We start from the raw sequence: 12,920 nt of genomic DNA on the forward strand, positions 1-12,920 counted from the left end.
GCTTTTTTTTGAAAATTAGTCTTGGCAAACAGTTTATGAAGCAAACCACTTTGTCTAGACTTTTAGAAGTCCACGTAACTGGGGCAGGGATGTGGCTCAGGGTACAGCGCTGGCCTGCCATTACGAGGCCCTTGGCTGAAACCCCAGCACCACAAAAAAGAAAAAAGTGAATATTACTGATTTACAAAATATCCCACTGACGAGAAAGGCCACCACCTTAAACAGACAAAACCCAAACAACCTTTTACAATCGGCCTGGAGGAGGACTTTCAGTCCAGCTACCATTTCAGAGAGTTGTGCTGGTCCACCAGGCCCCGGAGGGCGGCGCCAGCGTCTTCTCTTCAACGGAAGAGAATTAACGCTCAGTGGCCGAGCGCACCGCGGGGGTGCCGATGTCACACGCCTTTCTTAGGGGGCACTAAGAACTGAAAAGAAACAGGGAAACCCCACCCCCACCCCCGGCCACAGCCGCAGCCACACTAAGATTGGACTAGCGTTCCCTGAACTTCAGTCCCTCTCATGCCACCCCGTGTTCTTGCCACATTCACTCACACCACTTAAGATTTTTTTTGGATGTGAGGGTAGAGAGGATTGAACTTAGAGGCACTTGACCACTGAGCCACATCTCCAGACCTATTTTGTATCTTATTTAGAGACAGCAACAGAGTTGCTTAGCTTTTGCTGAGGCTGGCTTTGAACTTGCGATCCTCCTGCCTCAGCCTCCTGAGCTGCTCAGATTATATGAACTGAGGTTCATATAACAGTGCTCTTCAAATTAACGCACTTTATGCAAAAAAAAATCCACAAAGTAACAGTTTGATGTACTAATCACGTTTTCCAAATGCAGGTTTAAATAAACATGTAACTATTAAAAACTGCTCACCTGTGAACCACCTAAAACCATCTCACCCTACACCATGATTTGGTAAACACATGACTAAGTTTCTTTCCAGTTCCAACATCCTCTGATACTATGATTTAATAAAGGCTGTTTTTTAATCTGTATTCTCCTTCTCAAAGCAGCTTCTACATGGCACCTTGCTTCCATGCAGCATCAAAAACACCGATTCCTTTTATGAGAGGTGCTAGGAAGTGAGACCGGGGCCATTAAGTGGTGGCTGGTGGGCACACCTGGCTTGCAGGCCTCGGGAGGGGCCCTTCTGGATGCTTATTAACACTAAGAAGTCCATGTGTTTAAGTTTTAAGCATGCTATGACAGTGTTTGACAACCAAATCAATTCAAATACTTGAAAGGTGCAGAGAGTACACTTAAAAAAACATTGGTTCTGCTGGTTCCTTGGGGAAGTCACCACCCTGACACTGCTGATTAGGCACCATGTGTTTCACACACTGTGTCCAAGCAAAACAAGACGGTCACCTTGAACAGGTTCTGGTGGGAGACACCCTGGGTGCCATTCCCTCTCTAGCCAGCAGGGGCACCCCCGAGGCCGGCACTCCAGTTACCTAAGCCCACCCTTCCTAACCAACAGGTCCTCATCTTATTTTGGAAAGAAATGTGACTATATTTCCCAGCCTTCCTTTCAGGAAAGGATGGTCACATGACCAAGTCCTGGCCACTGAGGAGATAGCGTAAGTTCTTGGGAACGATCCTGGCTTCCAAGCAGGCCTCTCTTTAGGAAAGAGGATGATTCGGCTGAAGGAATCCTCTAGTCCTTCCCTCTTCCTTCCCCCTGCCAGAAAAAAATGGCAACATGCTGAACCACAAAGACAGAGGTCACATGCTAAGAACAGGACTAAACCAGAAGGCACCTGAGAGGAGGCCTTCCACTCCCTGCTCTGTTCAGCTGGGCAGGGAGCAGGCGGGCGGCCAGGTAGCACTCCCACCTTGGTCAACAAGCTGAGGGCTTGTGGCCTGGCCCTGCCCCAAGCATGTGGAGCACGTATCCGTGGTGCTGACAGCCAAGCTGAGGGGAAGGTCAGTTTTATCACGGGCTACAGTGCCAGGAGAAGATGGGGAGGGGAAGAAAGATGGAAGCTCAAGGGCAGCTGTGAACATATGGGGACATCAAGTGTGACATGCCTGCTTCCTAGAAACTGGGACTCGGCCGGGTCCAATGTCCAAGCACTTAGTAAATGAAAGAATAATGAAGGAAACACGCTGGCAGCGAAGCTGTCCTCTGCTGGCAGCGAAGCTGTCCTCTCCACCACACAGCAGTATGGTTCTGTGACAGGAGAAAGGCTGCTGACCGCAGGTGCAGGTCCACCACAGTGAGGGGACGTCCAGTGAGGGGACGCCAACGCAGCACCAGTGCAAAGACGTGGGGTGCACTTGGCTACTTTTGTCGAGCGTCAGCCTGAGACTTCTTCCTCTTTTGGCCAACAAAACGTAAAATTCCTACAGCAGAAGATCTCGTACGAGCACGCAAAGGAGCCAGGCTCATTTTATCCTACCGCATCATCTCTACCGCCTTCTCCCCTGGTTACCATCTGAAATATTTACTATTTTTCTTTAAACCAACTCATTTTTTAAGCTGAAATGAATTCATGTATTTATTTATTTTGGTATTAGGGATTGAATCCAGGGGCGCTTAATCACTGAGCCACATCCCCAGGGTCTCACTAAGTTGCATAGGCGCCATTTAGTTGCTGAGGCTGGCTTTGAAATTGTAATCCTCCTGCCTCAGCCTCCCAAGCCTCTGGGATTACAGGTGTACTTCACAGCACCTGGCTAAGATGAAATTTATTTAAAAGATAATCATAAACTGGACATGGTGGCAGATGACTGTATTCCCACCACTTGGGAAGCTGAGGCAGGAGGATCACTTGAGTCCAGGAATTGAGACTAGCCTAGGCAACAAAGGGAGACTTCTTCTCAAGGAAAGAGAAGAAAAAAAGAATAAAAGACTCACATAGTCCTAAGTGCCAGGCCCTACCCTTATTTAATCTCACAAACTTGTAAATATTAGCTGTATCCCCATTTTAAGATGGGAAAACTGAGGCCCAAGGGTCACACAGTTACTAACAAGAGTCATGATCCCACAGAGGCTGCCTGATCAGGGCCTCCACATTGGCTGAGGGAAGATAAGTCTTCTCTGTTTCTAGTACTTAAGGGTCGGTTGTTCTTCCTTTAAAGAATGAGATGTAATAAGAAAAGGGGAGCTAAGAAATTCAGAAACACACAGGCAAGTCTGCACACTGTCTGTATGGCGCTACTGTCCAATTCTGGGAGTGACAAGTGGAAGAGGAAGTGCTGAGGGACACAGGGTTTCTTCGGGGAGTGATGAAAACGTCCTGAGACTGACTGTGGCCACTGCTGCCTGCCTGTGGCTCGGCCAGCAGCACTGGCTCGCACACTGTCAAGGGTGAGTGGATGGCGTGTGGATTCCATCCCAAGAAAGCTGCCTTCTAAAGGACGGACAAGAGCAGCTGGGGAACCAGGAGGGTGGTGAGGAAGTAAACGGCATGGCTACCTAGGGGAGTCCAGATGGCCAGGCCCCCGAGTTCACACGGGCAGGCAGAGTCTTGAACTCAAAAATCATTTTGAGAATTTACAATCTGACCCACTTTTTGGATGGGCAGTTGAAATGGACAAATCAACTACTGATTTATTAATGTAGGATAAAAATTAACTGCTAAAGAGGAAACTGCTCAGGTCTACTGGTGTCTTCGCTCCACCTACGAAAGGTACCCGGGGAAGCAAACGACCCCGGGAAGGCCGTGGGAAGTCCTGGTTCATCAACAGGAGAGTGTGGCGAGTGCTGGGTCCGCAAGCACAGGGCCTGGCAGTGAGTGGCCAGGGGGGACTGGCTGCAGGAGGGCTGCGTGTGACTGTCTCTATCAGAGAGGCACTCGGGTTGACCCCTGGACACCAGCTCCCCAGGGCAACATCCCCACCATCTGCCATTGCTGTCCTTCCTCCTTGGCTTCTAGGGCTGCTCAACTAGTCTCCAAAGGACTTGTTCTTCCTTTACAGCCAAATCCTGAGAACTGGAAGCGCTTCTAAAAAACACTGTGCACCTCTGTTCCGACCACTCTTCACAGGTTTGTGGTCTGACTCTCAAGACCCTGGGAAAAGCCCTCAAGTATGCCAACAAATGTCCAGCAATGACAAATTTAGAACCATCAACTTACACGTACAGAAGTTTCAATAATAAGCTTTATGTTACAGATGTTTACCACAATAAAAACTGATTGACATAAAAAACCCACAGCATCTATTAACCTACAAATCATTATCTTCGTTAGAACTTCAAGTTGCCCTATTCAGCAACCTGACACTTGATTCTAGAATTCACATTTTTTCGCCATTATTAAAAGCTACACACTGAGTGTGCACCAGGCCTGCCAAGGTGTGGGTGATACGGTGCTGAACACGGCATCCTACAAGTGACCACAGTACTTCAGTAAGGGACGAGGCGACAGAGAGGACAGGGAGCCGCAGGGGTGATGAGGAAGCCTCCTGCAGTCTGAACCAAGAGGCCTGGAGGAACAGAGGGGAGGGACTGAGGAGGGGACATTAAGCAAAAGGTATTGGCAGGAGAAGTGCAGAACCTTCTGGAACCAGAAAAGCACCTAGGCACTGGGCAGCAAAGAGGATGTAAGAAGGGGACAGAGAAGCGAGGGCCAATCACACGGAACTTGGCACACGGTGGGGCAGGCGGGCGACGGCCTCACTCTGAAGGGGATGCGATGAGGGGCACTGAGCGGGGGGCGGGGGGCTGTGATCTAATTAATGCTTTTGAGATCACTTTGGCTGCTGTAAAATGAGCCAGAGAGGAAGCACTTCACACAGCACAGAAGTGCACGGCTATGCTTACCACAGTGTATGTAAGTATTAATATTTGTAGATTAACCACAGTTCTATAGGATTACAGTAAGCCCTGGTCCTCACCTGACAGTTATCAAGGCAAAACAGTGACCTGGCTGGGGTTCCTCAGCGCCTCCCTTAGGATATATGGGAGCAAGATGAGTGCTCAGCACACACAGCTCCTGTGGCAACTTCTCTTCTGTCCTTCCTTGAGCAAACGGATTCAGAACAACATGCCAGCAGACACACATTCTATTCCAGCACATTCCAAGCACTCTAGAAAACTTTTAGAAAGGAACAAAAGCTGCTCAAATATACACACTCTAGCCAGGAGCAGTGGCACACACCTGTAATCTCAGAGGCTCAGGAGGCTGAAGGCAGGAGGATCGCAAGTTCAAAGCCAGCCTCAGCAAATTAACACGGCCCTAAGCAACTCAGTGAGACGCTGTCTCTAAATAAAATACAAAATAGGGCTGGGGATGTGGCTCAGTGGTCGAGCGCCCCTGAGTTCAATCCCTGGTACCCCCCTCCAAAATATGCACACTCTAGAGGGGAAGACACTACCAGCAGACATCATTACTAGTCATGTGACCCAAGAAGGAAAAGAGGTCCATCACAGAGAAGGTCAGACACTGTGGACAACAACCAGCCTGAGTGAAGAACTATTTGACAAAGCACCAGGTAAACACTAAGAAAAATAAGACCTTTAGGTCTGTTCCTACAAACCCAGGATGAGACACAAACATTCAAAAGTAATCTCAGGACAACTAAATCCAAGATTTCAGGCTTACTATTTCATTTACTTTAAGACTATAACTAGGTGCGGGATAATCTTGTGTTTAAAAAGCAACAAAAACAAGCTATGCATCTGGTGAACAGAGGAAGGAAAATCGCAACCTGCCTCTGCCGTCCACTCTCCCCGCCTGCCTTTGGGCTTACCCACCCAGCTGTCCAGCTCTCCCCCCTGCAGGCCCACCCACCCTCCCAGGGCTCCTGCTGCTCCACACAGGTGCGAGTGGCTCAGAACCACCAGGCTCTGGGCAAGGAAGTGAGGCAGGGTAGGTGAGGCCCCCACCCTCTCAGGGCGGATCACCCGACGAGCCCCCAGTGGAAACAGTGCCCCAAGCTGAGCCCACTGTACTGAGGCTGGCGTAAAGATGCAGCCAGACACATTCCAGGAACCACTTAGGACTGATGCACAGCTCCAAGGGGCAGTAGCATGGAACCTCATGCCTGCGCTCCTGAGAGCAAAGACGGGAAGGCCCAGAAACGGACGAGCCGCCGTAGGGGCTTCCTCTACGTAGCAGAACCTCCTTTACTTGTCCCCAGCCACTGGATGATGCCCTCTCTCCGTGTGGCTCAGCCATACCTGAGAGTGATGGGCCTCTTTCTCTGGGTACGTCTCCATTCTCTCTGCCAGGCCCACCTCTGGCCTGCTCGCCGTTGGGCAGGTCTGTTTTTTCAGGAGTTGTTGGTTTGCTTTGTGCCTGGCTCTGCTTTAAACGGCTGAACTTTGGGGACACTGCTGCAGCTTGAATCACAGGAGACTGGGGTTTTGACTGAATTGGTTTTTCCAATTCTCTGGCTTCCTGCAACTAGAAGGCAACAGAAAAGAAATCAACCTATATGGTCAGAGCATATTGGCAAAAAACAATTATATTAGCCTATGGCTTAAACAGTTTCCAACCAGCAGGATTATGTATTTACTTATTTGGTACCAGGGATTGATCCCAGAGGCACTCAACCACTGAGCCACACCCCCAGCCCTTTTTTATATTTTTATTTATAGTCAGGACCTCGCTAAGTTGCTGAGGCTGACTTTGAACTTACAATCCTCCTGCCTCAACCTCCCAAGGATTATAGGTGTATGCCACCATACCTGGCCAGGATAAAATTTTAAAGGAAATAAATTCAAAGCCAACTCTGAATGTGACAAACTCAAAGCAAATTCTGAATTCAAACTTCAAGACTCGCACTAGAGTCTCTCTGATTTTAAAATGAGAACAAAAATGCAGTACAGAGAATTCGTGGGAAGAAGGGAAGAACTTTCAAGTGCTAGTGACCTTCAGGGCCCTGAGGTTCACATGAAGAGCTCACACATGACAATGCCCTGCCCTAGCAGTTGGCAGTACCACTCACCACTTGGTTTTCCATGCGAGTGAAGATGACATTCAGCATCTGGGTGAGCGTGGCCTTGGCAGTGGTTTGATTGATGAGATTTTTGCTGGCCAAATAGATGTTGTAACATGTCCTCACTGTCTGCAGGATGGTGCCCTCATGGATTTCAATGTGTGGGGAAGTCACCGCGGTCAAAAGAGCCTGAAATGTAGACCCCAACCATCAACTTCATGAATACCCACCTCCCTGTGCCTTCCCCAACCCCCAGCCAGACTTTTCTAGAAGAGTTGGCTTTGGTTTTTCTTTTCTTTTTTAATTTTTTTATTAGTTGCTCAAAACATCACAATGATCTTGATATATCACACATTTGATTTAACTGGGGTAAGTAATCTTATTTTTCCACGTGTACAGACTGCAGGATCACATTGGTTATACAGCCACGTTTATACATAGGGCCATACTAGTGTCTATTGTATTCTAGTACCCTTCCTATCCCCCCTCCCCTCCCATCCCCTCTTTCTACCCAGTTGACTGAACAACTGAAAAACCTAAAGATTACATTTCTCTCTTTTTTTTCTTCCCCCTCACACCATCTTATATGTAATTTTGCATAATAATGAAGGTCTCCTACCATCTTCCATGCAATTCCCCTTCTCTCTCCCATTCCCTCTCACCTCTCATCCCTATTTAATGGTAATCTTCTTCTCATGCTCTTCCTCCCTGCTGTTTTGAGTCACCCCGCTTATATCAAAGAAAACATTCTGCATTTGTTTTTTAGGGATTGGCTAGCTTCACTTAGCATAATCTGCTCTAATGCCATCCATTTCCCTGCAAATGCCATGATTTTGTTATTTTTTAGTGCTGAGTAACATTCCATTGTGTATAAATGCCACATTTTTTTATCCATTCATCTATTGAAGGGCATCTGGGTTGGTTCCACAGTCTAGCTATTGTGAATTGTGCTGCTATGAACATTGATGTAGCTGTGTCCCTGTTGTATGCTCTTTTAAGGTCTTTTGGGTATAGTCCGAGAAGGGGAATAGCTGGGTCAAATGGTGGTTCCATTCCCAGCTTTCCAAGGAATCTCCATACTGCTTTCCAAATTGACTGAACCAATTTGCAGTCCCACCAGCAATGTACAAGTGTACCCTTTTCTCCACATCCTCGCCAGCACTTGTTATTGTTTGACTTCATAATGGCTGCCAATCTTACTGGAGTGAGATGATATCTTAGAGTGGTTTTGATTTGCATTTTTCTGATTGCTAGAGTGGTGAGCATTTTTTCGTGTATTTGTTGACTGATTGTATATCCTCCTCTGAGAAGTGTCTGTTCAGGTCCTTGGCCCATTTGTTGATTGGGTTATTTGTTTTCTTACTGTTTAATTTTTTGAGTTCTTTGTATACTCTGGAGATTAGGGCTCTATCTGAAGTGTGAAGAGTAAAGATTTGTTCCCAGGATGTAGGCTCCCTATTTACCTCTCTTATTGTTTCTCTTGCTGAGAAAAAACTTTCTAGTTTGAATACGTCCCATTTGTTGATTCTTGATTTTAACGCTTGTGCTATAGGTGACCTATTAAGGAATTTGGAGCACGACCCCACGAGATGGAGATTAGGGTCAACTTTTTCTTCTATTAGATGCAGAGTCTCTGGTTTGATTCCTAGCTCCTTGATCCATTTTGAGTTAACTTTTGTGCATGGTGAGAGAAAGGGATTCAGATTCATTTTGTTGCACATGGATTTCCAGTTCTCCCAGCACCATTTGTTGAAGATGCTCTCCTTTCTCCATTGCATGCTTCTGGCACCTTTGTCTAATATAAGGTAGTTGTAATTTTGTGGATTGGTCTCTGTGTCCTCTATTCTGTACCACTGGTCTACCCACCTGTTTTGGTACCAATACCATGCTGTTGGCTTTGGTTTTTCTTATTTGTTTGGCTTGTTTTGTTTTTTAGTTCTAAGATGGCTTTGCAAACTATTGGATAATTATTGCCAAGAGCCAACTTTCTATTATTGTGAAGAGTTTAAAAGCAATTACTAACTCCATAAAATCCAAATTTTCTGAAGTAGGCTTCTACTGGTTTACTTTCTAAAAAGCCAAACTTCTGAATGTTAATGTTGACTGAACCACTGGAAAACCCAGAGTAAAGATTACAGATACTTGATCTCACCCACACCAATCCCAAATCATACGTCTCAGTAGACAGCTGGCCTCCCCATTCCCGATGGGTTTCAAGAGGACTTCAAGAAAATTGTGGCTGACACAGATACTTGTCACAAAGCCACGGCATCCGGGACCTAAGCCCTGGAAGGCTGGCCACGCCCATCCTGTGCCCATTTCCTGAGAAGCAGTTGGCACCATCCCATGCCACGCCACTCCTGGCAGCAGACACAGAACAGAGAAGCAGAGGGGAACCAGGGGAAGACTAGTAGGTGACGTGAGTCTTGATGAAGATCTGCTGACAAGTGGCAGTCTGGGGACTCAGAATTTCATGGGGAAAGACTAGAGGATTTCAAACCCATTAATTCACAAGCAATTTACAGTTATATCAGCAGAATGTTTACTTTGGAAACACACCTGGTTCTACTCTCCTTGTCTCAGTCCATGCTAAGAAATGCTGACACTTGACAAAAGATCTAAGTGATGCTTAAATTTTTCTGTTCCAGCTCAGCACTGCCTGAGACAACTATCACATGGTAAATTAGAAACCCAAATTCCCAAAGGGGACTAACTCTCTAATTGAAAATCCAGACAGGGTAACAGGAAATACCTTAATTATTTGTAACTGAACCCCTTCATCCGTCTGAGGGCCCTGAAAACAATTGCAAATGGTTTCCACAATCCTGTCGATCAGCCGCTTCCCGGGGGCTCCACTGTCAGGGGCATTGCCAGTGATGTGCCCATAGGCGATGAGTTTCTAAACACAGAAAGAACAGAGATTAGACAGTTCTGCCTGGCCAGGGCTGAGGCTGCCCTCGACAGCAAAAGAAAGGCAGTGAGCACTGCCCGTCCTGCTGGTTCCTACAGACGCCTCTGTACGAGCAGGCAGGCAAGACCACTGCTGTGCGGCCTTCATCCCTGTCTGGACAGCAGATCCAGGGACAGTGACACACTGTTCAATGCCAGCAGCAAGGCCAGAATACTCCTCGGCACACAATCATCTGTGCAAAATACTGAGGGATTAAAAAGCACACTTACCAAAGGCCGTGGATTAGAGCCACCTAGAGCTCAGGTCAGATGGTGGCCAGAGGGACGTGGGAGTAATGCTAGTAAGTCTGAGGTTTTTGAGGTTTGAAAAAAAGTCTGTTACACTGTGGTGATGACTGCACACCTCTGTAGATACACTAAAAGTCACTGACTTGTACACCTTAAATGGTTTAATCCTATGCTAATTGTGTCTCAATAAAGCTGTTAAACATATTATGTATTTTTTAATTTAAATGTTAAGATATCTGAGAAACTAAGGATGACATGTTTTGCTTAAAGAAAGAACTAGTAGCTGAGGCCGGGATAAGACTAAGGTACTTCTTTTCATTTCCTGGGACTATTGAATCATGTCGGTATATTCTCTATTCCAAAAATTAAAGTAAGAACAGTGGCAATATTCTGTACCTACATTATCAAACAAGATGTGTCACTCACATGGCTGGAGAGACCACCTGACCCACAGCCTGGATTTCCGCCTGGAGAACCTGAGGGCTGAGGGAACCCCAGAGGTCAGGGCGATTTTCAAGCCCAGGTGAAATTCAGGATCACCTGAGGGAGCTCATTAAAAACAGACTCCTGGACCCCAGCCAGACCTAACGAACTAGAAATTCTGGGGTAGAGCCCAGGATCTTCCAACTACGAAGGTCATTCTGATGGCTGGCCATATAAGGACAGGGGACTTCTCAAGTGCTTGATGCTTCCAGCGAGGTCCTAAATATGCTGCTCTGTTCTTTTTTTTTTTTTTTTTTTAAGAGAGAGAGAGAGAGAATTTTAATATTTATTTTTTAGTTTCCGGCAGACACAACATCTTTGTTGGTATGTGGTGCTGAGGATCGAACCTGGGCCGCACGCATGCCAGGCGATCGCGCTACCGTTTGAGCCACATCCCCAGCACCTGCTCTGTTCTTTATCCTTCCAGGCTGTCGCTGGCCACACTCCTGCCTCTGCCTGCACAAAGTAGACCCAAGCTACTGAGGCCATCTATAGGGCCACCACTGCCATGGAAGGAAAATGGGCCACCCTGCAGAGGCCTGATGTCACTTCTCAATGGCTTTTCCCTACCACCAACTACAAAGCACCGCCATTCAATAAGCAGAAACCCAAACTCAGAGTGGTCGAGTCGAAACACAGCAGCGCTGTACTGTGTGATCAAGGAGCAGTCTGCACACTCTGCCGCTCAGGAACAACCCTGGGCCTACCTGGGGGTGCAGAGCCGTCGCCCCCACCTCACTGCTCACCTGCAGGCCTCTTAAGATGCAGGGCTGGCTGCTTGGGAGTCGAGTACTGTCTCTTTTGTTTTGGTGCTGGGGACTGAAGCCAGGGCCTTGTGCGGGCAGAAGCAAGCACTCTACCTACTGAGTCCGTGAGTTCTGTCTCTGAGCTGCCTGCTCTTCCTCCTAACAAGTTTGTTGTGAGCACTGTGATATAAGGATGATGTACAGACTCCTGAGAAGTGAATGTTGAACAGCAGGTTCCCAGGGGCTGAGGATGTATGTGGCTCATGGTAGTCTGCAAGCTTAGGAAGCACCAGGCCCTGGGTTCCATCCTAAGCACCAAAAATAGAAAAGAAAAGTAGATTCCTGCCAGGTACAGTGGCGCACACCTGTAATCCCAGCTACTCAGGAGGCTAAGGCAGGAGGATTGTGAGTTCAAAGACAGCTTCAGCAAAAGCGATGTGCTAAGCAACTCAGTGAAACCTTGTCTCTAAATAAAATGCAAAATAAGGCTGGGGATGTGGCTCAGTGGTTGAGTGCCCCTGAGTTTAATCCTAGTACAACCTCCCTACCGAACCCCCCCCAACCCCCACAAAAAAAGTAGTTCCCTATAACCAAATACAGATGCTGCAAAGCAAAAATGGAGATGTAGTACTGGATACTTAATTAAAGTACAAAAAAGGACTAGACAGGTTCGCCCCGCTCAGATTCCTCAAAGGGCAATACCTTCCAACCTGAAAAGGGTTTTCAGTATGATTTTACCCCTTGCCTGTACAGTGAGACAGGACCACAAGAAAGCAGACAGCCTGCATTCTGGGAGTCTTTCTGGCTCTGCTATCTAATCCTTTTCTGTGCCAGACACTGTCCCAGGCACTGGCGATACAACAGCAAGTAATACAGACGTGACTCCGTTTCTCATAGTTTATATTCTTGGCAGGGTATGACGGGGAGGCTCACACCAAATCCTGAACTGACTGGGACTTGCAGGGCTCTGGGTGATTTGCAGACATACGGTTGATGTTCTTGCCTTAGTCTTTGCGTTTTTGCTGATACAATGGGTATCAGCAAGTGTCAGTTTGGTACAGTGGGGCCACTGAGGCTCATGTGTAAGGGGTTCACAGAGGCAGGTGCTGGCATGGAGGGAACACTGCGGAATGTAAAAAGCAAGCTGTAGTGAAATTTGTAAAGGTGATAGTATTTACAGAAAAAGGAAAAAAGATGAAAGAAAATCACACATCTACGTAAGCAACTGGTTTTAAGGCTGGTGGCCCGAGGAACTTCAGCCTTATCTGTAAAGTTCTAAAAACTTTTAGAGATCGATGTTACATTCAACCAATATAACTAAAAATTCATTTTAAGTGGGCATTTAAAAATCCAAAGTATTCTAGCAATAAGAGCTAAAAGATAACCTTTGTGGAATGAATAGGACAGCTCAAACCAACAGTCCCTACAACCATCACTGGTGTAGAAAAAAAAATTATTCTATTTGTAACTGATATTTACCTTGTCCTTTTAAAAGTTCTGTTTTTGAATGTTTAATAACGTATAAACAGTAATATACGTACATAATTTTAAATTGAAGAAACATATAAGCAGAAAAACGTCAGCTTAGGCAGGAC

At 46.7% G+C, this 12,920-nt stretch overlaps 1 protein-coding gene across 3 annotated transcripts in view; it reads right to left on the reverse strand.

Annotated features, from left to right (window-relative positions):
• Arfgef2 (ARF guanine nucleotide exchange factor 2) overlaps positions 1 to 12,920 on the reverse strand; it is a 90,100-nt gene that overhangs the window by 59,265 nt on the left and 17,915 nt on the right. For all 3 annotated transcript variants that reach the window (XM_013358601.4, XM_005325231.5, XM_078051971.1), the window contains exons 4-6: positions 9,651 to 9,797; positions 6,908 to 7,087; positions 6,138 to 6,363 (exon numbers count right to left, since the gene is read on the reverse strand). In XM_013358601.4, coding sequence (XP_013214055.1) covers positions 6,138 to 6,363; positions 6,908 to 7,087; positions 9,651 to 9,797 — 553 coding nt within the window. The remainder of the gene's footprint in view (positions 1 to 6,137; positions 6,364 to 6,907; positions 7,088 to 9,650; positions 9,798 to 12,920) is intronic.

This window comes from Ictidomys tridecemlineatus, chromosome 5 (assembly GCF_052094955.1).
Source record: "Ictidomys tridecemlineatus isolate mIctTri1 chromosome 5, mIctTri1.hap1, whole genome shotgun sequence".
Lineage (NCBI taxonomy): Eukaryota > Metazoa > Chordata > Mammalia > Rodentia > Sciuridae > Ictidomys > Ictidomys tridecemlineatus.